At 36.1% G+C, this 25,686-nt stretch overlaps 1 protein-coding gene across 14 annotated transcripts in view; it reads left to right on the plus strand.

The window, feature by feature from the left end:
• Window positions 1-4,258: 4,258 nt before the first annotated feature.
• The window catches only part of itpr1b (inositol 1,4,5-trisphosphate receptor, type 1b), a 127,124-nt gene continuing 105,696 nt past the window's right edge, over window positions 4,259-25,686 (plus strand). For all 14 annotated transcript variants that reach the window (XM_039673510.2, XM_039673513.2, XM_039673512.2 and 11 more), the window contains exons 1-5: window positions 4,259-4,444; window positions 7,041-7,154; window positions 11,758-11,828; window positions 25,022-25,137; window positions 25,357-25,443. In XM_039673510.2, coding sequence (XP_039529444.2) covers window positions 7,063-7,154; window positions 11,758-11,828; window positions 25,022-25,137; window positions 25,357-25,443 — 366 coding nt within the window. In that variant the 5' untranslated portion in view covers window positions 4,259-4,444; window positions 7,041-7,062. The remainder of the gene's footprint in view (window positions 4,445-7,040; window positions 7,155-11,757; window positions 11,829-25,021; window positions 25,138-25,356; window positions 25,444-25,686) is intronic.

The following is a 25,686-nucleotide window of genomic DNA, read 5'->3' on the forward strand; positions in this document are numbered from 1 at the left end:
ATGACCGTTTCCTCCTCATTGGCTGGCTAATTTCATTTTTGCCTTGGATTAATTTACAGATCGTAAACTGTTCCAGGCTGTTCTTTACAGAAATGGTTGTTGACACGCATAAATAAAATCTCGAATATTTCTCCTATACAAAAATAAGATTAAAGGGGTGATGAACTGAGAAATCAAAATTTCTTGAGCTTTTGACATCTAGGTCATCATATTCATAGGATTATAAGAATATCCTGTAAGTTTCAGAACTGAAAACGTCCTTGTTAGTCCAATAAAAGCTTTTATTGACACCAGGCTTATAATAAACTCATTATAATATGCAAAATGTTATCCACTCACAGCAGTGGGCATTTACTTCCAAGTCTTCAATGCGAGATGCACATAAAAACAGAGCGTTTTTGAGCTAAGCTCAAAACTAGGGTAGAAAATAGCCTATTACTTATTCATTTTGATGTTTTTGAATGCAATAAACCAAGTGAACGTCTTAAGTTGACCTCAGACGACAATATAATAAAATTTGAAAAGCCAGTCCGGGTTAATTCATTCACCCAAAAATTACAATTCTGTCATTAATTGCTCACCCTCATGTTCCAAACCCAAGACTTTTTTGCATCTTTCAAAACATAAAACATGAAGATCTTTTTGATGTGGAAATAAAAGCCTAAATTCAGTCTGTTTATCATATAAAGCTACACTCTAAAAAATACTAGGTTGTTTTAACCCAATTTTGGGTCAAATATGGACAAACACAATTGTTGGATTAAAAATGCAATTTATAAATGTAACCCAACGGCTGGGTTTGTCCATATTTGACCCAAAATTGGGTTAAAACAACCCAGCATTTTTTTAGAGTGTATCGAGTCTCTTCAGAAAATTTGCACTAAACCACTCAATTTAGCTATGGATTATTTTTAATATATTTATGAACTTTTTGAAGCGTTAAAGTGTCAGTTGTGTAGCTGTCAGTAGAGGGACGGAAGCTCTCATATTTCATTTAAGATCTTCATTTGTGTTCAAAGATGGACAAAAGTCTCACGGGTTTGGAACGACGTGAGGGTGAATAAACAGCGCAGTCTCATCCCAAGACGTCATATAACTGACGTCTTGGGACGTCTTTTGACCATATGTCAACATCCGCCTTTTTAGGGTACCCTTAAACGTTGGTTAGATGACGTTATCGGATCCTAACCCTACACTCTAAAAAATGCTGGGTTGTTTTAACCCAACTTTGGGTCAAATATGGACTAACCCAGCCGTTGGGTTAAATTTTTACATTACATTTTTAACCCAACATTTCGGGTTTGTCCATATTTGACCCAAAATTGGGTTAAAACAACCCAGCATTTTTTAGAGTGTACCCCAGACCTAAACCTACCCCGTCACCTAACCAACGTTAAAGGTAAAGCGTCAGTTGTATGACGGCCCGGGATCGTCATGTAACCGACGTTTAATGGTACCCCAAAAAGGCGGATGTTGACGTGTGGTCAAAAAACGTCCCAAGACTTCAGTTATATGACTTCTTGGGATGAGACTGTCTGTGTTAGAATAAATGATGATTGTTGGGTGAACTATCCCTTTAAATGGACATGTTGAAGATTCGTGCTTCTCTGATTTTAATATTCCTGGAGAAAAAGACTCCAGTAATCTCCAAAGAGAACTCAAAAATGTCTCAAAAGCATCTTTTCCACTGTCGATAATGTAAGGTTTTAGTTTTTAGTACTTAAAAAAAAAATGTTTTCTAACCCTAAAATTTCTGATTCATTTACTCTTATGCTCAGATCCTCAGAGCCCGAATGAAGTCTAAGCTGTCCATTCAAATCAACTGAAATGTTTCAGGATTCAATTCAAACACTGAGAAACAGTGGCTATATTCAGAGGAATATAAAACTAGTTGAGGTAATTGTCAACCTTTAGTATGATGGAAATAGACTGTGGTCTTGACTCAGAAAGTGTCATCATCAAATCTATATGTGATCTTTAACACTAAATGACATGTGTCACATTTGATCGTGTCTCTCCACAGACGATTGCTGTTTTTCTCGGGTTAACCGTCGCATCCATCAACAGATCAAAGGAACGGTTCGGGTCGCGTGGCGGCTTTTGGTTCGAGCAGCTGTAGCTGCGTATATTTACATCTCAAAGGCTCGCTCGACGCTCTCTTCCACTCCACACAAACACTCACACACGTGGAGAATAAGGTGAAAGCCCAACGCAAGACACACAACTTTGTATGATAACAATGACCTGAGCCCACCCACACTCATGGCCCCTCTTACTCATCCTGCAGTTCAGAACACAGCACATGATGAATGACAAGCACTACAGCCTCTATTGTGTCGGTGTGTGTGTGTGTGTGTGTCGGGAGTAAACATCACTCTCAGGGTGTGAGTGCACATTGGGTTGCTAGGTGATCTACCTTTCTGTGAGGGATGTATAGCTGTGCTGGCCAATTTTGGGGATGCTGCTCTGGTGAAGAGTGCTGCTGAATAATCAGATCATTTTTTTTGATCAAACATACAGTAAAACAGTAGGCTACTATTGTGAAATTACAATTTTACACGATTTTACAATTTAGAAATAACTTCTATTTAAATGTTTTTCTTTTATTCCTGTGAATTTTCAGCATCATTACTTGAACACATCAATACATCAATGTTGAAAACAGTTGTGCTGATTCATATTTTTAAGGAAACCGCGATTGTTTCTTAGGATTCTTTGATGAGTAGAAAGTTTAAAAGAACAGCATTTATTTGAAATTAATAATAAATGTATGAATAAATTGCTGGATAATTTTGAATTTTTAAAAAACAAATGTAAATGTAAAGATATAAGCACATATGCAAGGGAGTGTTTGTATATACATTCCAGCAGGGAAAAATACTTATATTATGTTTTCTGAGCAAGATTATCATTGCATTACATATATCTGACATGTTTTTTTTTTTTTTCAAACAATATTTTAATAATATCACTGTCTGTGGGGTGAGATAAACTCAGTAGCATGAAGTTAAACTTTATTCCCACATTGTGTTACAGTTTATGTTGCTGAAAATTGCCAACACTCCATGACTTCTGGTGACTTTATTTGCTAAAATTAGTTGTCAGCCTGTTATGTTGTAAAATATCATGAATAATTAATGAGAACAGATAAAAATAAACTTGGAGAAAACCAATTTAATATTTTATGGCTACAAACAATGATTTGTTTTTTGTATAAATATATGCTTTACATTTTTTATTTATTAATTCCCTTCTTTCTGTTCTTTCAGCACACACAGCATTGTGGGATATCAGGCAGTGAAAGACATACTGACATTATAAAAAAAAATAAATAAAAAAAACATATAAAGGCATCGTTTTAGACGTGTGTGATGCAAACATTGGATTCAGACATATACAGCACTGCCTGTTCAGGTTTTGGATACAGCCTTGTGATCCACTGATGCTTTGCATTAGCAAACACTGATACCTCTAACAACCCACCCGCTTTAATGCACACTTGACCCATCAGTATTTCGGCTATACGACCCATTAAAAAACTATTTCAATGCAGTTAAAACAAGCTGGAGTGATCTACAGCAACCTGTTTTGAAGTGAGTTTGGTGCATTTCATGAACAACCCAGAGCATATTTAAAATAGAGGCGTCTATCAAGGGAGCACTGTTAAAATCCAGTGCCAAAGCACATCAAAAATGTGCTCCAGTTCGACTGATGAACATTAGGAATGTTTTTAGTAGGCCAAATGCAAAAAAAAGAAAAAAAGTAGATCACCAACTTGATTTGTGGGTCAGATTTTTTAATCTGTGCCTATGAAAACCAGAATCGAAGGATAGGAAGTAGTCCACACGCCACCTGATCCAAACCTGTTTTGCTGGATTCTTAAGGGTAAGTAGACCATGCATGTTTTTGACATAGATTTATCATTACAAGTGTTTACTTAAAGAGCGATAAGAGTGTACTTGAGTAGCTCTATCTATCTATCTATCTATCTATCTATCTATCTATCTATCGATCTATCTATCTATCTATCTATCTATCTATCTATCTATCTATCTATCTATCTATCTATCTATCTATCTATCTATCTATCTATCTATCTATCTATCTATCTATCTATCTATCTATCTATCTATCTATCTATCTATCTATCTATCTATCTATCTATCTATCTATCTATCTATCTATCTATCTAATCAGGACTCCATTACCCATCAGCCCTCACTCCTGATGCGTTCAGTTAGGGGGCGGAGCTTCAGAGCTCATGTGGAGGTGGTGAGAAAGCGGACAAGTGCGGACAAAATCCAACTGGCAGCTAGACGCCGCGATTTTCAATTGGGAGACTTTCGCATATCATGGAATTAAACGAGGAATCTCGACCGGAGCAGTTTATCCGCTGACCACATCGCCAGTGTTGCATTCCCGACACGGTCTCCTTCTGAAGAAGGTAAAGTTCGGCTGAACTCATGCTGTTACTGTACTGCGAAGAGACTCATCAGGCAGGCAGTGGATGTGAGACTGATACATCCATCAGTGAGTCCAGAACGGAAGTTTGACAGGTTACGTTCTATCGATAAAGGCGTTCGATGCGGTCATTGATGTTGTCGCGGTAACAATGTAACAATTTTCGGTTGATTCAGTGTAACAGTGTCAAGTGCTGCTGAAGGAGGCAGGTGGACCGCAGACATCACCGAGACTGGGGATACAGGCATTTAAAAGACTTTCAGCCGTCGGGTTTTATAGTATTGGTGCTTATAGTGTCTTTCTGGATTGGAGTTTCTGCAGTGAAGCGGTTTGTTTTGTAACGGATAGATGTAATGTTCAGTTCGAGGGTGCTGGATTCTGATTGGCTGTTTATTATCACCTGTCAAATTAAGCCTTTAGGTTTGATCTCAGCGTAGACAACGTCAAGGTGGATGTCTCAACTGTAGGCCTACAAGTCGGTGTAAAACTTTGTTTTGTTTTGTTTTTTTCTCACGGGAAAACTGTGGTTTGTTTATTCAGATAAGTTCCCCTCCACATTTAAAACCTTAGACTGTAACTGAAAGTTGCATCTTTTAAGGACTGTGTATACAAATATAATAAGGTGGTTAGCTGTTAATTTAGGCAGTTATTGTTATAGTAGGCCTACAATGTATTGTTATTGTTCATGTACAGATGCCAATGCAGTAGCCTACCTATCAAATTTATTTCAGTCACTAAGGGATAATGTACAGTCAGGCAGTCATTATCAGAAATAATACACTTTAACAGGGTCCTTTATCATTTGTATCACTTGATTGTCCCGCTACATATCAGGTAAGTAAATAAATGGATATGAAATATTGATCGGAGGTTTATTTTATTATCTTCCATAAGTTGCTCAAACAGAATAGCTTTGGCGCTTGCAACGCCAAGGTCATGGGTTTGATTCCCAGGGAAAGCAAGAACTGATAAGAATGTAAATGTGTACCATGAAATGCTTTGGATAAAAGTGTCTTCCAAGGATGAGCGGTCAGTTATGCAGCATTCGCTACAGTCATTTTTTTTTTTTAGAAATATTTGACCACTGAATATTGTGATTGACCATTCAGAATTCCAGAAAGCTTTGTAATAAAATAAAGTAAACATCTGCATGCATTATTCCCGTGGGTAATATTTGAAATTCAAACAGGTTTATCATTGGATATTTCACAGGTCGAGCATGTTTACTGTTCAAAATAATTGCTCTTTATAATCAGCCAAAGTAAACAAAGTTGAGTTATTTTCCAATACTGCACAAACTTTCAGTTAAGATAAAGGCAGATATCATCTCAACAGTGTCAATACTGTATATGTTTGTAATAATCTGATACGCTATATATGTTGAGCATTTGCAGTTTCTGGTCTCATCTGCCATTGATTGAACCATATCATATCATAATATCATATCATCATGTACGAACACAGAGGCGATGTCATACATATTGCTAATAATTTCAATGCTTCTAAAAAAAATAAATAAATAAAAAAAAAATATATATATATATATATAGGCTATATGATAACTATTAGATTTTAATAAATTTAATTAAAAATGATGTTACAATTTCATATTTAATTTAATTTATTTATCAACAATTAATTATATTATTTATAATTTTTTTTTTTGTTGTTGTTGCTAAATATTAGATAAATTCTGAACGTTACTACAAATAATTTATTTGTTATTTGTAGGGCTGTCAAACGATTAATCGCATCCAAAATAAAAGTTTGTGTTTACATAATATATGTGGGTGCACTGTGTATAATTATTTTGTATATAAATACACACACATGCATGTATATTTAAGAAAAAAATATTATTTGTATATAAAATATTTATATAAATATTTATATTTATATTCATGAAAATATTTCTTAAAAATATACAAGCATGTGTGTGTATTTATATATATAAAAGAATTATACACAGTTTGACAGCCCTAGATATTTGTTTGACTACTATAATAAGGCTCTTCATATTTCATATGACACATTCCAGTTGGCAGGCTTCTAATCTTCTTCAGTGCATAATTTTAATTGATCATATTTCAATCAGAAACTAAATCTTTAAAGCGTACCAAACTTATAAGACTCTTGCTGACCCTGTAACATCTTAATTGTTGATCCCTCAAAAGGTCACACTTAACCACTAGCTGTCCTTGAATAATAAGACATAATGTGAACCAAGATGTTGCATTCAATTTCACCCCTTTAGAAAGGTACGAACAATACACTGCAAAAAAGTGTACATAATAAAGTGTCTTTTCAGCATGTAGCACAGCTGTATTTTTAAAAGCATTTCTCATTATGCACCCATACTGTACACTACAGCAGAAGGACCTTGCTTGTGCTGTCTATAACTAGGCCAACTCAAAATGGCAAATTCTCATTTTCTCGAATCCATCCCCATGGCCCTTATGCTATTATTGTCTCGCTATCTCCATGTCTGATAATAACCTACATATGATGTTTAAATAAGATGAATAAAAGACATTTTCCGATTTTATTGGACCTTAATCCGTTTCATATCTTGTTTGCAGGCACACCACAAAGTGGAGCAAAATGTCTGACAAAATGTCCAGTTTCCTCCACATCGGGGACATCTGCTCCCTGTATGCGGAGGGGTCCACCAATGGATTTATCAGCACTTTAGGGTAAGATAACAAACCTTATGTCGTCACCTTCTGTTTGGACATCAGCATTTAAATAAAAGGAAGTTCATGAAAATACAGGAGCACAAGAGGAAGAAGAAAGTGAGGGTAAACCACTCAAAAACGAGAAGTAACAAGAATGTCTTGCGGTTGTTCTTGTGCGATTGGATTTCTGGTGCATTTTCCTTATGATATGATGAATGGCAGTTGCTAGGGCATTGTTAGGTGGTTGCTAGGATGTTGGCCCAAGACAAAAAAAGTCTCTGGTTCTTAAAAGTCAGATCGCATGTTTGCATAAAATTTGATTGGAAAATATGGAAAGCCTTAAAGTCATGATGAAACAGTAGTAGCGACAGATATTTTCTTATGCATTGTGATAAACATCCAAGCATAACAGATGTAGGGTGTAGACTTGGTTCAGTTTTAGTTTTATGTTGATACTATCAGTCCAAAATCCAATTACCAATTTAGATTGTGTATCGCAACTGTTCAGATCCGATTTGTGTGTCAAAATGAACAAATCTTTTCCCGAGTCAATTTGTTAATTTCGTTTGTTGAATGAACCAAATGACACGAAAAATTCGTTCATTTTGATAAACGAGTTCGAACAGGAGAGTCACAAGGAGCATCAGGAACAGAGCAAGGCGACCATTTGAGCTTATAAAACTTAAACTTTTTTTTTTTTTTTTAAATGAGCGATCGTTTCGCTTGATAAGACCCTTATTCATCGTCTGGAATCATTTAAAGCCATTTGAAGCTGCACTGAAACTATCTTTCGGACCTTGAACCGTTTGGTTACCATTGAAGTCCATTATATGGAGAAAAATCCTGGAATGTTTTCATCAAAAACCTTAATTTCTTTTCGACTGAAGAAAGAAAGACATGGGGGTGAGTAAACTATCAGCAAAAGTTTTAAAAGTGAACTAATCCGTTAATGGTTGTAGAGGTCCTGCGTACGTCACCAGAGAGAAGTCTCATGATTCACCCGAAGATCGAGTTATGTTTAAAGATTTTGGGCTAAAAAAAAAAAACCGGTAGCACTTTACAATTAATTCTCATGTTTTATTTTAATAAAGTATATAAAATTTATAAAGAAATTTCCTTTCGTGTCGACTTTAAAAGCTTAATCTGATTTATTTTGCTATGCTAAATATGTACAGCTGAGTTTAGGTGCTGTCACATTTAGAAATTTTGGCGAAAGTTTGCTGTCAAAAAATAAATAAAAATGCACACTAGCGAGTAGCGACTGACGTAAGAGGCTGCGGTTTTTGGCATCCTTGTACAGTAAGTGTGCCTGCCTCCCACGTCGGTTCAAATCATGTTCGTAGCGGGTCGAGTAGGACCAGTTACATTTGGTGCCGTGACCTAGCAGTTGACGCTAGAGGTTGCTGTCTTAAGCATCCTTGTTAGCGTGCCCACCTCCCATGGTTCGAATCCCGCTTGGAGCGGGTCGAGTTGGACCAGTTACATGACGCACAGCTCACACAAAATTCACTTTCAAACCAAGCAGCTTTCTGTCGGGCAACGTGTCAAATTTGCGCAAGCATGGGGAAATTTTCTCCTTTGTCGAACACTCCCAATCGTTTAGATTCGTATTGAAATTTTTCGATTTCGTCCTTGAAATTTTTACTGTACACTACATGATCAATTGCATTTGAACATTTCTATATAATTTTATATTTCCCCACTGTCTACACCCTATCAGAAAAGACATGTGGCCCATTTTGGACAGCAACCCACCAGTCATATTAAGTAGTTTAATAATGTGATGTTAATACAGGACAAAACATTGTTAAAAATGACAGAAGTTGCAGCCTCCTCCATTCCCTTTTCTGTATTCTGCTCCAGCGTTCCTCGCCGAAATGAAACCAAGTCACTCTCATGTCCTTCCCCCTGGAAATGAGATTGTCTTGGTTTAATCACACCCTGACAATCAGTCCCCTTTCCAGCCTGCGTGATGTCATCACACACATCACCCGTCCACGGCAACAAAAGCAAGCTTGTGGCTTTGAAGAACAGAACGTTGACATCGTTTGTCGAGATGCCGTTGTTGTGCCTTGTAATCACTTTCTCTGCCTTTCTACCGCTCGCACATCCTCATGAGCCATGGCTATTTTTAGCCACTCTGGTCTATGCAATGCATTGTGTAGTGTTTGTCTCAGTGCCACAGAAAGACCCTAGCAGGGTCGGGATAATGAGCCACCTGGCCTGCAGCTGGGCATAGGGAACCAAAAAAGACACAACGCCAATGTGATGAGAACTGACTGTCGTGGTGCACGCGTGTGACTGGGTCAGTCATGTTAATCCGGACAGAAGCCACCTGTCCATTAGTCCCTGGAGAGTGTGAAATTCACCTGCCAGGTCACATTTATGGTGAATGGATGAAAGCTGGATGCAAATTACGTACGGACTTGTTGCTGCTTCATTTGAATAACTTTGACAACAGACTTTCAAACTTCTTGTTCAGAAATAATTGTGTTTTAAAATCCTGGTAGGCTACCTTCCTAGACAGCATAGGTGTCATAGGCCAATTATAACACACCTGTGATTATCAACAAGACAGTGTAGTTTTAAAGGGGACATGTCATGCTGAATCCACTTTTTTAGCCCTTAAATCCAGTTTGTTGAATATTTGGAGTGTTTATAAGTACAGAAAAGTTGAAATTATTCTCTTCAGGTGCTTTGTTTTAGAGCCAGACCGATATATCGGCAGGCCGATATTAGGCATTTTCCAAACTATCGGTATCGGCAGTTATAATTGCCGATAAATTAATATTTCAAAAATAAATTAAAAACGGACGAATCACGCTTCAACCATGTCATGAGTGTTGGAGTTGTATAGTTTGTGGGCACTCTACACAGTTCCTGTTGGCAACATTCGTTGAGTTGGGCACTATACATTGCTTGAATAACAATTAAAAGAACATCGTCATCAGTTCTCTTAACCCAAATAAGCATGACAAAATTTGTGACTATCATGTCCAGTTAAAAAAAATAAATAAAATATCGGCCGATATATCGGAACATCGGATTTTAAAACCCAAAAATATTTGTATCGTATCGGGCTTCAAAATCCTCTACTTTGTTTATATCTTCATATTCTGTTTTGGTCATATTTTGCAACCTGTTCTGATTTTTCTGTTTTCTGTGACGTATTTCGAACTATTACATCACAGTATTTGCAGCCGAACTGCCAAATAAGGACATTGACTACCGGCCCGATACTTCAAGCAATCCGTGACTTTTATTTCTCGCTTCGATTTTGTAGTCCAAGCCCAAGGATGCAGAAGTCACGAGAATGCAAGTCAAAATGTTCGGTTGTTGGATGTAGTGATGTTTAATGCGCATTTGAAGCCTAGAAATACTGCATAAGTTAATTCTAACATGTTTGATGCCCACAAATTGTTGTTCAGCTCATAGGTTTTGAAAAGCACCCAATGATAAGTGTGACCAGACCTTTGCTCACAGTAACTGTCCGAGATTGTCACTTTAAAATATTGAGATGGAGCCATAGAGGTTACCAGAGACAGTCTATCTGCAGATGATGATTATTGTTCATTTAAGGACAAACCAAAACAGGAATGGTTCTGACCACACCATATCACCATGTCATTTTTTTAGTTTTATAATTTGAGAGAAGTTGACAACCATAACATTTCAGTTCTGTTCATAGGCTCAGCTGACTCACTTTGGTTATAATTCAGTGTTTGTGTTTCACAAACGAACAGAAATGTATTTTGCTGCTGTGTGAATGTGTCTAATAAGAGTTTGATTTCCAGTGACTCATTCTGGCTAATAGAGATATAGAAAAAGTCAAATGAGAGGCAAATTTTGGTGTCATTACATTATCACTGAATGATTTAATCTGTATAAAATGACATTTGCTTTTAACACGGTGGCTCAGGCATTTAAGCAGATAAACCTTTCAGGAAACACAGACCTCTTGATTTGCTAATCGTTTCTCTTTTACAATCTTTCTGTGTGCTGAAACTCTAATACTTTACATATTTTGAGAAATTTAATTCAAGACAAAACAACCCTACACAATATCATTTATTTCTAACTGATTTACCTTGAGCAAAGGGGTGTTTTGGTGTGATTAGATAAAAGATATAAACTGATATGTTTATAGTGGTAATTGTTTAGTTTGCATTGACTCATGACTTTTTGAGCCAGTCGTGTATATATATATATATATATATATATATATATATATATATATATATATATATATATATATTAACTAGAGACAGGGACATTCTCATTCTCATTCACAAAAAATGTGCATAAACTCCTGTGTAAAAGTTCTTAATATTTTCCCCCTTTTTTTGAAGAGAAAAACTGTACATTTATTCGCCTAATGTGTGCTGAAATTTAATTGTGATAACTTTTATGGGTATGCTATAGATGATCTGTATGCTAACAGTTTTGATTGCATATTTCTTTAAATATTGTGCCTTATTCGATCATGCCACCTGTGCTACTAATATCACTGTAGTACCATAAGCTCAGAAATTGCTTTTTCTCACAATTTGTGCAGAAAACGTGATAAAAAGCAGTGTAAAAATAGAGATTGTTCTCTGACTCCTGTCTCTCATCTCTGCAGTCTGGTGGACGACCGCTGTGTGGTGCAACCAGAATCTGGGGACCTGAACAACCCTCCGAAGAAGTTTCGAGGTAAGGCACATTTATGTCTCCTTAACTGCCGACTCTAGGTGTTTTACTGAGTATTTTTTTTTTATTTTTCTTATATTACGCTTATTTAACCCTTTAACTGTGTAATTTGGCACTTTGTTATTGGCTTTGTTCATATCACTTATTTTACCAATCATAAATTTGGTATCTTTCGAAAGCTTGAACTCAAAATTCATCTTGTGAAATGCAGTTTGAAATCGGACTTTGCATTGCCATGTTGGGCTCCTATAAAGCATTAAAGAGTTAGTTTACCCAAAATTGTAAATTGTCATTTACTACTCAGCTCAAGCATGTTCGCTTGATGTGCAAAAACCAATGAGGCTCATTCTCGTGTTACACAACACGTTTGAGCTTCCAATAGGAGACCAGATTGGAATCCCTGATGCTGTAAACATATGTTTCCTGTCAAACTGTTTTAAAAGGTGTTATATGTAAAGGCTGTTTTCTGTCTGTGTTTTCACTGGAATGATGTCTTTTGGCAAAATAGAAAGGTCAGAGATAGTGTTATATTCGTAGTGCAAATGAGAATGATGCAGCGAAATGTGATGCATTTGTCTTTTGAGAGAAAGCTAATGCAAGCGCGCTCCTCGTGCAGAGTTTAGTCCCTGCTGTAACACATGTCTGTCATTTTTTGGTAAACTTGAAGACCTTGATTAGCTGGTTCAGGTGTGGTTGATGGAAACTCTATAGGAATGGGGCTCTTCAGGAGCAGGATTGAGCTGTGACTTTACTTTTTATGTGGTGGAAAAGCAACTGATTTCTCTCCTTAACGATGAAACCTGTCAGAAGTTAGCTTCCCTTGTCCTCCAGTCTGCCCTATAGGCATGCTGGGAGAAACCTCTGAGCCCCTCTTATGACAGCCTGTCACATTGTAGCTTGATATGTTAGGGATGCTTAGATCAGAATTGGCGGTTTTCGATCAGCAACAGATTGATTCCTCGCAAAAGTGAAATGTGTATCTTGTGAAGGGCTTCAATTAAACAGAAAAACTGAAGAGTTATTATGGGGCAATGACATAGTTATCTTTTTTTAAAATTAGCCTAAAAATGCATTTCAGTCATAAAAGTTATGTAATCTGACTAAATAGGTTGCTATAACCGACAGATAGGTTACACCAACAAAAGTATTTTTTATTTGTCAAGCTGAAGTAGAATTTGGAGGTAACAATTTCAGGTCCAGGTTCATTTCAGGTTAGTTGGCATGAAATTTAAAATTGCAATTGTTTTTTAAATGCATTTTAATTATCTTATAATTTGATCAACTATACAAACTATAGCAAATATAACAGTAACATACATGCATATGTTTGTATATAATACAGAACATAAACTATATTATTTATATATGTATTTTTACGTATTTATATATGTATTTTTTACGTATATGTGGATTTATTCACAAAATGAAAAGTAGGATAAAATAGTAACTAATCATTAGGCAAATGCAAAGGTACAGTTAATCTCTTACAGGCATAAAATGCTTTTCATATATGCTCTTTAAATATATACAAAATAATTGCTATCATCAAAAAAATATATATATATATTTTGTTTAATTTTCCCATCTCTACTAAATAGTATGCAAAAGAGAGCTGGGAACCAGTGACTGTCATTGAAATGGTATTAGATGAAACAAGCATGTAAATATGGTTTGAAATGTGTCAACTGGTAAATGAACTGTCATTACCAGCTGTTTAAGGCTTCAGTGGTGCTTTGCATGTGAAGTGTTCAAGTCTCCGCCTTGACACTGCTGCTCAATTATGTCTGTTTCATAAAATATTCTTTGCCCAGTCGGAGGTTTCTGTGACTTGTAGTGAATTGTTGATGTTTTGACGTGCTTCACACCGTTGTATTACCTTTTAAGTCCAACTGAGTTGCTTAAATGCACATACCGTAGAACTTTTTCTGCACAATCTTTACATTTTTTAAGGCCGTTTATATCTCTCATAATTGCAATAAAACTGGAATTTGGCTTCAAGTCAGTGATTCTTTCTGTCCAAGTCTGTCCTACTACAGCATGAAGTTGAAGCCGTAGCATCTTCAGAGAGGCTTTCTGCTTATTTGGCTTGAGGAATTGGAGATCGTGTTCAATTATACGGCACTTCTGTGTGATTGAAGAAGTCAAGTCACATTTATTTATATAGCGCTTTTCACAATACAGATTGCATCAAAGCAGCTTCACACTGATAACATGAAAGTAGCACAACACAGGATCAACAACATTGCTAAACACTAAATAATCCCAACTGAGCAAGCCCAAAGCAAGCCAAAAGCAAGGCGACAGTGGCAAGGAACCAAAACTCCATCAGATTGGATAGAGAAAAAACCTTGGGAGAACCCAGGCTCAGTCGGGGGCCAGTTCTCCTCTGGCTTACATTCATATTGTTTAAATATAAATATTAAATATGAGCCAGGCTTCTTGTACTGAAAGAAGTTGTAATGTGCTGCGTAATACGAAAATTATCCTCATTGGTTTTTGCATGTTTTTGCTTCCGTTTACAATAACTGATTTGTAAGTTGATGAATAAATGCCTAAATTCAATCTGTTCAATCTTTAAAAGCGATCGCTTCTTTTCACAAAATGTCACTAAACCGTTCCATTCATAGTGGTTAGTTTTATGATTGCTATATGAACTTTTTGAAGAGTCAAAGTTGTAGTTGCATAGGCTGTCAATGGAGGGATCGAAAGCTCTCAGATTTCATCAAAAAGATCTTCATTTGTGTTCTGAAGAGAAGAGAAAGTCTTACGGGTTTGGAACGACATGAGGGTGAATAAATAATGACAGAATTTCCCTTTAAAATGAACTGTTTTTGCTACTATACCTTTAAATAGGGATGGGACGGTATGAAAATTTCATATCACGATTATAGTGTCCAAAATAATCGTGATTATCAATATTATAACGGTTTTGTTAAAAATTTATGAAAGTGCTCAAAAAGAACTGATGCTCACACTGAAAACATTTCAACAAGTTTTATAATTGAAAATCAACAAACAACAAATAAAACAAGCCTCTCTATGCAGTTTTTTTAAGCAAGATTCTATTCTATGGCATTTGCTTCTTTATAATGCCCGCCGTCAATAGCAACGCATTATTACACAGCGCACATCCATATCACAACGGACGCGCGCTCTTGTTTCATTCAAATACAACTTGCCATCTTGCGTCTATGGTTTTTGATTGTATTGCAAAAATGAAATCAGAGTTGATTTATTGCTTACAGAGTTTGATAATATTGGTGAGATATATCTTGTCTGGACGATTGTTTTACAAAATGAATTCATAAATAGGTAAGATTTAAAACATTAGCTAATCTCATTATCAATTCAATATGTCCCCGTAATTATGTGGTAAAAAAAAAATCGGTTTAATACGTGATGTGTCTATACTTTACTATCCCTTAAAATATCACTCTTAATAATAGTCTTGTTTGAAGTTGTTCGTTCGTCTTTAGCTCAAATCCACTTGCTACGAACTTTTCTTCGCGGAAGCTTCACGTCTATTTCAAGTGAGTGACATAAAATGTTTCAACTCAAAACAACATTTCGTGCCCAATTGTTTCCCAGACGTAGTTTTGGTATTAAGGTCAAAGTTAACTTGCCTTGCGGGGTGATGATCACACAAGACGACTCGGCAGATTTGAAGTGTTTCTATTGCATTGACTTTTTGTTCGGCAGACAGGGTGACCATTCCTCGATCAAGTTTCCCTCAAGACTTTTGTAAAACCCAAAATTTGACCACACCTCAGATTTGGTCCTTTTAAAAGGCTGAAAAATCTCCTGAGCACAGTCACTGCCTTCCACCATTCCTTCTCGAATAGTAATTAAAAAAAATATTGTGTGCTGCACGCCTGCGTCAGACTGGCCGACAGGATTCAGTGAGTTATTAAAATCACGATAATCAAACACGGTTTTAATGATAATTAAATTTTAAACGATAATACTAACCGTCAGTACATTTTATCACGGTTTATCATGAAACCGGTTATCGTCCCATCCCTACCTTTAAAGAAGTGGTTTGTTCAAAAATGGAAGGTCTGGCATTGTTTACTCAATGGTGAAAGCAGTTTATTGCTGCTTAATATTTTTTTTTCTCACAATATTAAAGTCTGCACTATCAATTTTGATCATTTTAGTGTGTCCTTGCTGATTTTCTTTCAAAAACGAAATTACTGACCTTAAACTTTTTTGAAGTTCACTTTGGCAAGCTGTTCCGAACTCCCCAAACAAACTTTGTTTTTCCGTGATTTTGTTTTAAATTAATGATTCAATTGCTACAGTAGTTTGTACTTCGATTTTACCTTGAAGTATATCGGAGCATTTTGTGTTCTTGTGCTTTGAAGAATGGGCTGTCAATCGCTCCCGACACTGCTGTCTGTGGTTGCTCATGAGGAAGAGTGGATGTGGCAGATGGATGGGTCTTTGTCAGCTTGTTTTGTATGCCTGTATGTGTTGGCGTATGCTCAGGAGTTTATCGTGTGTATCTTAGCATGTCCAATGTGTGGCTGTCAGTTTGATTAGTACACTTTGGTTTAAGTGTGACAGACATTGATGGACAGATATTGTGTTTTTATAGAGACTGATGGATGAAGCTGAGAGTCAGACATCTCTATTGTTAGCCTGATGATTCTCCATGTCTGGTGTAATATATCCTCAAACGCCTCATGGAAGGGCAGAATACTTTTAAATGTTAGTCAACTAAAATAACGAACACTTAAAAGTTTGCTTACACTCATCTTTGTGACACTGGCAGCAATCAGTCGTGCTTCTTCATACACTGTAACATAAAGATGGCCTCCTCCTTCAGCTATTCTCCACCCAGCTCCTGTTTCAGGCTTTTGTCATCTATCATTTATCATCTCCTGTCTGCTCTCTTCTGATACTTGACACCCTGAGCTTTTCTGGAATGATTTCAGTCTGCCAAAACTCAGCCTCCAAATCCTCACTTCACACTGCATGGTTCAAGTGACCCAAATCCGATTATTTCCTCTCATGTGGCACAGATCAGAAATGACCGGTGAACGTGTAAGCCGGAAAAAAAACTCATGGATTCCGATTTTCTCAGATCAGATTCAGGCCTCACTCATATGGTAATAAATCGGATATGAATCGGATACGTGCATTTGCGTGTGCCATGTGAGCCGACAAATCGGATATTCCCCAGTAAATGCGAGTCGTACGTCATTTAAAAAAGTGCGCGATGGAAGACCAAGGATACACACACACAGTGGAGCAAAGCAGAGGTTTCATGTCTTTTGAGTGTTTTGGGTGAAGAGTGCGGGTTTGTTAATGTTACAGAAATAAATCCGTATTTGGAGTAGGGCTTGGAAACGATTAATCACGATTAAACGCGATTAATCGCATCCAAAATAAAAGTTTGTGTTTACATACTACTGTATGTGTGTGTCTAGTGTAGGGATGCACCGATATGAAAATTTTGGCCGATACCGATAATTCTTTATATTTGAAAGCCGATAACCGATATATCGGCCGATAAACTTAAATCCAAATTTTTATCTAATTTTGAGAGCCTGATTACAAAAACGAAAGTCTCACAATTAAATCCATGTCCCAAGTGCACAATTATAATGATGTTCTCATTATAGTGTTGTATAGCCGATATGACAGATTTGCGTTGCACATGTTGTCCCGAACCAGATTTTCATTTTTTGAATTTCGAAATTTCGATCATATTTCAAGAAATTCAAAAACATAAACAGTTCTCAACAAGTGTCTCAGCTGAAGGGAATAATACATTGTTTATCGGTTTTAATATATCGGCCACATTTTCTTACCAGGCCGATAACGATAACATTAAAAATGAACAAATATTGGCCGATACCGATATGCTGGCCGATATATCGTGCATCCCTAGTCTAGTGTGTATAATTATTTTGTATATATAAATACACACTTATGCATGTTTATATTTAAGAAAAATGTGTTATTAATATATAAAATATTAATATTTATGTATAATATTAATTTTGTATAAATATATATAAAGTATATAATGCAAATATGTATTTATATATACAAAATAATTATACACGCTACACACACATATATTATGTAAACACAAATTTTATTTTGGATGCGATTAATCACGATTAATCGTTTCACAGCCCTAATTTGAAGACATTTCACAAGATATGGGGAGGCACGGTTTTAGTTTCAGCAGTGTATAGTGTAAATGCAAAAATCGGATACGGGTCACTTTTAAAAGTTGTTGTAAGTGGGTCGTCAAAAAAAATCAGGTATAGTCAGAAAATCGGATTTGGGCATCAAGACCTGCCATGTAAATGCATCCATATACTCATTCTTTTATAAAGATCATTTCATAACCTGACAGATGTTGTATTGAAAAACATTCTTCAACTCATTCATGGCCTAGAGTTCAGAAAATGACTGGCTCTGGTAAGACTGGCTTAAGTATATTGATTATATATTGTTCATTTAAATGTATTCTCTGGCCACAATCCGACACATTATATTGAAATATTTAATTACATATACATTTTCACCATGAGCCAAACACATGTATGGCTGCATATGTGAAACATTCTGTGCCATTGATGGAAATTAGACTTAATTGGATGGATCTATGCAAATACAAAGTACCTTGATGAGTTTGTGATATAGCAAGGCCATGTTTGCTCTGACCATGACCAGAGCTCTTCTGAACTGTTAGCTGTGGACGCAGCAGATGGCTGTCACATTATTACTGATACCATATGCAAATATTAGGAAAAGTAGCCATTTCATTACTGGCTTTGAATAACATTATCTGCACCGAACGCAGGCAGATATGCACATAAAGTCTTACAGTAACCAGCTGCGCGGGTTGTTGTAATAGTCATATTCTTGTGGTGAAGCGTTAGCGTTTGTTGAATGGAACATTTTCTGTCGAACTAAAGTGAACTGAAAGTGTAACTAGCCGAGGATCCACAGTTCAAACGCTGTTCACAGGGAAGCATTGTTTCCTTCTTTAACCTAACTGCTTTTTTCAGTAGTGTGAAAGTGGCTCAGCTGTTTTCACAAGTTTATAGAGTTGTAGCTTATGCTACATCATAAGTTCATATAAAACATAAATAAAAAATCAATATTTTTTTTTATTTTATTTATTTTATTCACTTGTTTTCTTCAGGAAAAATGTGAAACTTTAAATAAAAAAGATATTGTATATATTAATAATCAAATATATATTTAGATTATTTAATTTATAAAATGTTTTCAAATAACTTTAATTGGTTAACTACTTTTACATGGCTCTGTGTCAGGTTTATATTCCAGGCTGGATTTTTTTGTTGTTGTTATTGAATGTCTATGACAGTATTTTGGACTTGGTCTTGAAATAGATTCAGAGGCTGGAACAATGGAGCTCTTGTGTTATGATGATAGAGATATGGTCATAGTCTCCAAAAAAATCCCTAGCCAAGGATGGATGTGTAAATGTCCTTGAGGTAAAAGTTCGTCTTAGGGTTGAATACATGCATGTTTATTTTTAATTTGTGCTAAAGGGCTGGTTTCTCAACACAGCTGCCACACACCACTGAACACACATCTGCTGATGCACTTCCTGTTTGATTAGTGAGACACAGCTGTGTAGGTGGACGGACACATCAGGCCTATAGACAATGACTTCAGCCTAAATGTCAATCACAATTTGTTTTATGTAGATTCTCTGTTATTCCAGTGGTGTTGAGTATTTCTTATTATATGCATTTTTTTTATTTTATGGATACTTTTGATTTATAATTTTTGATGTATACAAATTTAAAACTACACATGATATTAATTTATTTATATAATATTTTTGTATTATTTAAGCAGACATTTTATTCATTTAAAAATCTACTCCAACTATAAATGTTGAAGTAAATAATAAAATAAATATTTTATTTAGTTAATTTATTATAATATATTTAATAATTTAATATATATATATATATATATATATATATATATATATATATATATATATATATATCACTGTATTTGTATGAGCAAGGCTGTAATGGGGGGAAACACTTGAGCTTTTTCTGAGTCTTACTTTTCCTCCTTTTTGTCTTCTGCTTTCTTCAGGTAGCTGTGGCAGAACACTAGTGGCCAGGTTTTGTTCACTGTACTTCTGCTTCGAGAGAGTATCACCACTAAATCTTTAGATCCCTCATGGTATTAATAGCTTGCTTAAGCTGTTTAAAAGGCCTGCTTTCCGATAGCCTTAGTGTGTCATTCAAAAGTTTGCCCTTCCTTTCTGATTCTGGGTCAAGGCCACAAACGTAGTCCCAGGCTTCTGTGATGAGCAGTTGCATATATTGACAAGAAGGACCCATTCATGTCCTGTGAATTTTACCAATGACCACAGTCAGGGCAGCAATAGTGATCACTGACTGGTGTCCCTGAAAGCTTTGTTAACCCATTTATATCAGTCAAAACAGATTCCTAATAAACTGAATCGTCATCAGACTCCAATAGATCTATTTTCTTCAAAAGAAAAAGTGTCTTCAGCTACAGTGTTAAACCATTTTCCCAAGGTGTTTTTTGAAAATGTATCCTCTTAATTGTTCATCAGAGGCCAGACAGGATGTTGAATCTCAGACCCGTTTTGATTACTTCAGAAAAAAAAGTGAGAGTGAACATTGAACTAGTGAACATTGAACAGTGAACAATGAGGACAGACATGAGACGTTTTCTGAAAAAAAAAAAATATATATAATAAATATAAAAAATTATAATATAAAATAAAAAAGAAATAAATATAAAATAATATTTTTAAAAAATAAAATAAATATAAAAAAGGGTCTGTTGAATGGCTTTTAAAAGGATAGTTCACCCGAAACTGAAAAATGTAAAAAAAAAAAAAAAATGTATATATTAAAAATGAATTGTTCATGCTTCTTTTTTTGTGATTACCTTTGTGGTCATCTAATGCTCACTTAAAGTGAAATGGTCTTTAAAAAAATCATAATAACAACACTGGTGATTGTAATCATTAGCAAATCTTCAAGCTTCAATAGATCCCTATTGCGTATATTCACTCGCAACATTTAAAATGATCGATTCTTTATTTTTTATTTTTTTCCCCCATTTTAAATAGACAAAATTGAATTTTAAAATCAGCCATTTATGTGTTATCTGCCATTTCATACAAATATTTTTCATCTTATTGGTTGGCTAGAAGCCCTAATGTTAACGTTTCTGGACATAATACTATACATTTAGTGTTGCTAATTGTAAAACCATGGTAAATGGAGTTACTGTTATAACTGTGCATTTCTTTGTGTCCATAATTGTTTGATAGCCTAGTGTTTATTTTGGTGTGGTATGACTCTCTCTCTCTGTGGATTAGCATGCTAACTCCCTCTCATTTCTTAGTTTGACCTAGCGTTGCCCCTCAGCACCATCAACCTATATTTCTCATCATTCCTTCCATTCCTCTTCTCACAGTCATCCTCTGTCCCACTTTCTCCTCACATCCTCCTCTCCTAACTTTCAACCTCCAGTCCTTCAGTGTTTCTGAACCCCCCCTCATTCCCTGGCTGCTAATCCCTGAGCGCTAACGTTAGTGTTGGCCGCATTTCTCAGTCGCTCTGCGGACATAGTGCTATTTTTACCCGTGACACTTAATCATGTCCTCTTGCGTGTCTTCCCTCCCATCCTGTTACTCTTTCCTTCCTCTTACACGCTGTCAGGTAGCCCGGCTCTCAGTGCAGTCCTATCCCATCATGATAACGTTCTAACTGCTTCTCAAGGAGGAACGTAGCCACGGTTAGCATAATAGCATCGACAAGAAGAGCTTTCCCTACACTGAGGAAGTGGGAAACACCAACCGGTTAGCAAGGCACATAACCCGCTGGTTTAGTCATGCTGTAGTAGTACCTCACAAAAATATGCCATGGTAACCATAGTTTCTGCTTTATTACCATAGTTACAAAAGTTTTTGTTACTGCTGTGTAAACATGATTTGAGGGATCATTCATGTCTATTCAAATAAAAACTCTGCATCTGTTATTAATTCATTTGCAACTTGTTTACATTATATCAGTTGCAACTCATATCTTATCAAGTGTATTTTATTGGACACTATGGTTGGGGTGTGTTTAATTCAAGTCGCCTTTTGGAGTTTGGCAATGTGACCCAACAAATGTGAGTCCTCCTTTGGAAAATAAATGAATTATTCTAGTTGGCTGTGCCTGCAGTCACATGTACCCTCATCATTTAATTGAATAATAAAGATTACAATTAAATGGGCTGCAATGTCTCAAATTAACCTGATTATCCTTTCTAAGAATGGCTAAATAATACACCTTGGTGAATCAGTACTGATGGATTTATTGCAGTTTTGTTTTATGATTGAAAGGTCAGTTAGTCCAGTGAAACTTAAGCAGTTTCCAGGGGAATTTGAAAAGATATAATAAATATAGAATAATTTATTGTATAATAAATAATAGATTGCATTTTACCTTTTAAATTAAAGAAATAGTTAACCAAAAAAGAAAAATGATCCCAAAATTTACTCACCCTCAAGCCCCATCCTAGGTGTATGACTTTCTTCTTTCATCCGAGCACAATAGAAGTTCTGTTAAATAATATCCCGGCTCTTCCCAGCTTTGTGATGGCATTGTATAGAGCAAGAGTTTTTGAATAGAATTAGGTTTTTTAATCTCCGAAAATCCATCACGAAAGTAATCAATCCAGGGGGCTAATAAATGCCTTCTGAAGTGAAGCGATGTGCTTTTTTAAGATAAATATCCATATTTATAATCACTGGCTTCCGAAGAATGGCCGTACTTGCGTTCACGAGAGAGTCTTACAAACCTTATTTGTTTTAGACTTATAATTTGTGAGCGACACTATGTTTAGTTCTATCCTCTTTGTTTATGCATTCTTCAATTCTCACCTAAGCTTATGCTACACCTACTAGGGGTGGCACGGTTCACGAAACCGACGGTTCGGTTTGTATCACGGTTTTAGTGTCACGGTTTTCGGTTCTGTACGGTTCTTGTTATTTTTTTTCTTTTAATCTTTAACACTCCAGAAATGTACTTCAGCATGTGATATATAGCTTAATTATCCACACTTTAGGATACAGTATAAAAAAAAATTATATTCATGCAATCATGCACAAACTGAATTTGACTCTTTGACTTTAAGCACATTTTGGGACTATCTCAGAGGAAAGCTAGGTGAGATTTTGATACAGCAAGAGAGAAGACATTGACATGCTTTTCATTTATTTTGAAAATAAAGGAGAATGTGTATCACTATCTCTACAAGAACTTGAGCATTTTTATCACACAAATCTTATTTACACAAAGAAATTAACTTGCATTTATCAACTGACAACTTTTGTAGCTCTTACAAAAATTCTATCTTTTAAAAGAAAAAAAGAGGAACTACACTGTCTTTTATGAATAAGTTAATATACATGAATACCTCATTGCCTATAATTAGGCTATAGCAATAGCAAAGGCCATAAACATAAAGTGAAACAAGTTCAACCTCAACACAAAAAACAGTATAAACAATGCTTCTATTCCCAAAAAGTGAGGGTACCTTTTTTCACTTGAAATTAAAGTGCAGGATTTCGAAACATATGACTGGAGCTCTTATTTAAACATAAAGTGCCACTGTAGCGTTATATTAAAATATCATAACATGAAATCCAAAATGTTCCCACACACCAGACTTATACCATAGACTTATAGGACGCTCGCGCTTCCTCCAACTCCCTCATCTCTCCCACTTGCCATTTCTCCGCGTGCCGTGACCTGCAGCGCTCCATACTCCACTTTTACTGGATTGTTTACTAACTTGAACCGGCATACAGAGCGATCGGTAATGACATCAAATACCGCGAAAGTGAGTGACGGAGCCGTCGTTCCCGCTCTAGTTTGATGTTATTCACCGGTCGCTCTGTGCAGCGCCGGTCCAAGTTGAACAAGCTTATGTCGTGCGAAAAGAAAACAAACGTGACATACGGGCTACATTGCGCATGCGTCGAACCGTGAGACGCACACACGCTCCGAACCGAGACAAGCGAACCGAACGGTTCGGGTGTTTTTTCATGTACCGTGCCACCCCTAACACCTACGTCATGCGTGATTCGTCATTTGTTGGGTCAGAGGTCGGCTTTGCTGCGAAAGTTGGTGTTATCGGTGTTACACAGTGTTTAGCTGTAGAAATGGTTACATCATGCCTCCCACTGGCTTTTTACAATTTTTTTCTAGTAATAAAAATCATTTAGTTCAGTTAGAGAACAGTAACGACGACAGTTAAAAACTGAACGTGTCTGATCAATTGAGCTTGAGCCGAACAAGAGTCACCGTACATATCAGCAGCAGTGAGGTACTGACTGACAAGACGATGGCAGAAAATTTGGTTTCAAAGCAAATTAGCAAAGGATTAGTCATGTTTTTCATTAATAATAATACTGAACCCACCATTCAAACTATTTAATATATAGGCTAATTACTATGTTCAGACGAGTGAATGTGTGTTCTTCATAACTTGTTCAAGTTTTGATCTTTTGTCTTTGTTTATTACTTTTTTCAATTTAGCTTTAGTAAGAAATCAGTCACTTTTAGGGATGCACCGATATAAAAATTTTGTCTGATACCGATAACCGATAATTCTTTATATTTGAAAGCCGATAACCGATATATCGGCCGCTAAACGTAAATCCAAATTTTTATCTAATTTTGAGAGCCTGATTACAAAAACAAAAGTCTCACAATTAAATCCACGTCCCAAGCGCACAATTATGATGTTCTCATTATAGTTTTGTATAGCTGATATGACAGATTTGCGTTGCACATGTTGTCCCGAACCAGATTTTAAATTTTTGAAGAGATTTTAAAAACATAAACAGTTCTCAACAAGTGTCTCAGCTGAAGGGAATAATACATTATTTATCGGCTTTAATATATCGGCCAAATTTTTTTACCAGACCGATAACGATAACATTAAAAATGAACATATATCATCCGATACCGATATGCTGGCCGATATATCGTCCATCCCTGGTCACTTTCGTATAGAAAACACTGATTAACGCACAGTGTTTTCACACATATGTACGCACGGTATAAAGGCTCGTACAGTGGGTGAAAATGTATGTGTGAACTTTTTCATAAGGTGTTTTTGTGTGTGTTTTCTGTTTTCCCTTCCAGACTGTCTGTTCAGGTTGTGTCCAATGAACAGGTACTCAGCCCAGAAACAGTTCTGGAAAGCAGCAAAACCTGGTGGAAACAGCACCACAGACACCGTGCTACTCACCAAACTACACGTGAGCTCAAAACATTACACATTTTGGTTTTGTGCTACATGGTTTTATGGATCTGGGCATTTATGCTACTTGGGTATATAAGATATTAAATCTTTAAATAAATTGGACATATTAAATATGATCATTGGTGATTAAATGTTGTTTATAAACGTGTCTAGAGCCTCACTTTCATTTACGTTTGTTGTCTTTTTAATCTGCATTTTCACCTCTGTTTTTCAGCATGCTGCTGATCTAGAGAAGAAACAGAATGAATCGGAAAACCGGAAGCTGCTGGGATCTGTGATACAGTACGGAAACGTTATTCAGGTAGGTCAGCCAGCTGGCAGACGGGAGGCAGAGGGATCACACTGTGCCACTGAGGACTTGGCAGGACAGAAATCCATTGTTCAGTGTCATTGAGTTTGCATTCACTATTGTTCTTCATAATTCATTTTATTATAAGACAGTGTCATGTGACCTCAGCATGCGACCTTAATTATGTTCATGTGTATAGCTAAAGGGGTTTCATTGGTATACCAGCTTTTTGTAAATAATGTTGTTTGCACTATT

The sequence above is a fragment of the Pimephales promelas genome, chromosome 21 (assembly GCF_988280905.1).
Source record: "Pimephales promelas chromosome 21, fPimPro1.hap1.1, whole genome shotgun sequence".
Classification (NCBI taxonomy): domain Eukaryota; kingdom Metazoa; phylum Chordata; class Actinopteri; order Cypriniformes; family Leuciscidae; genus Pimephales; species Pimephales promelas.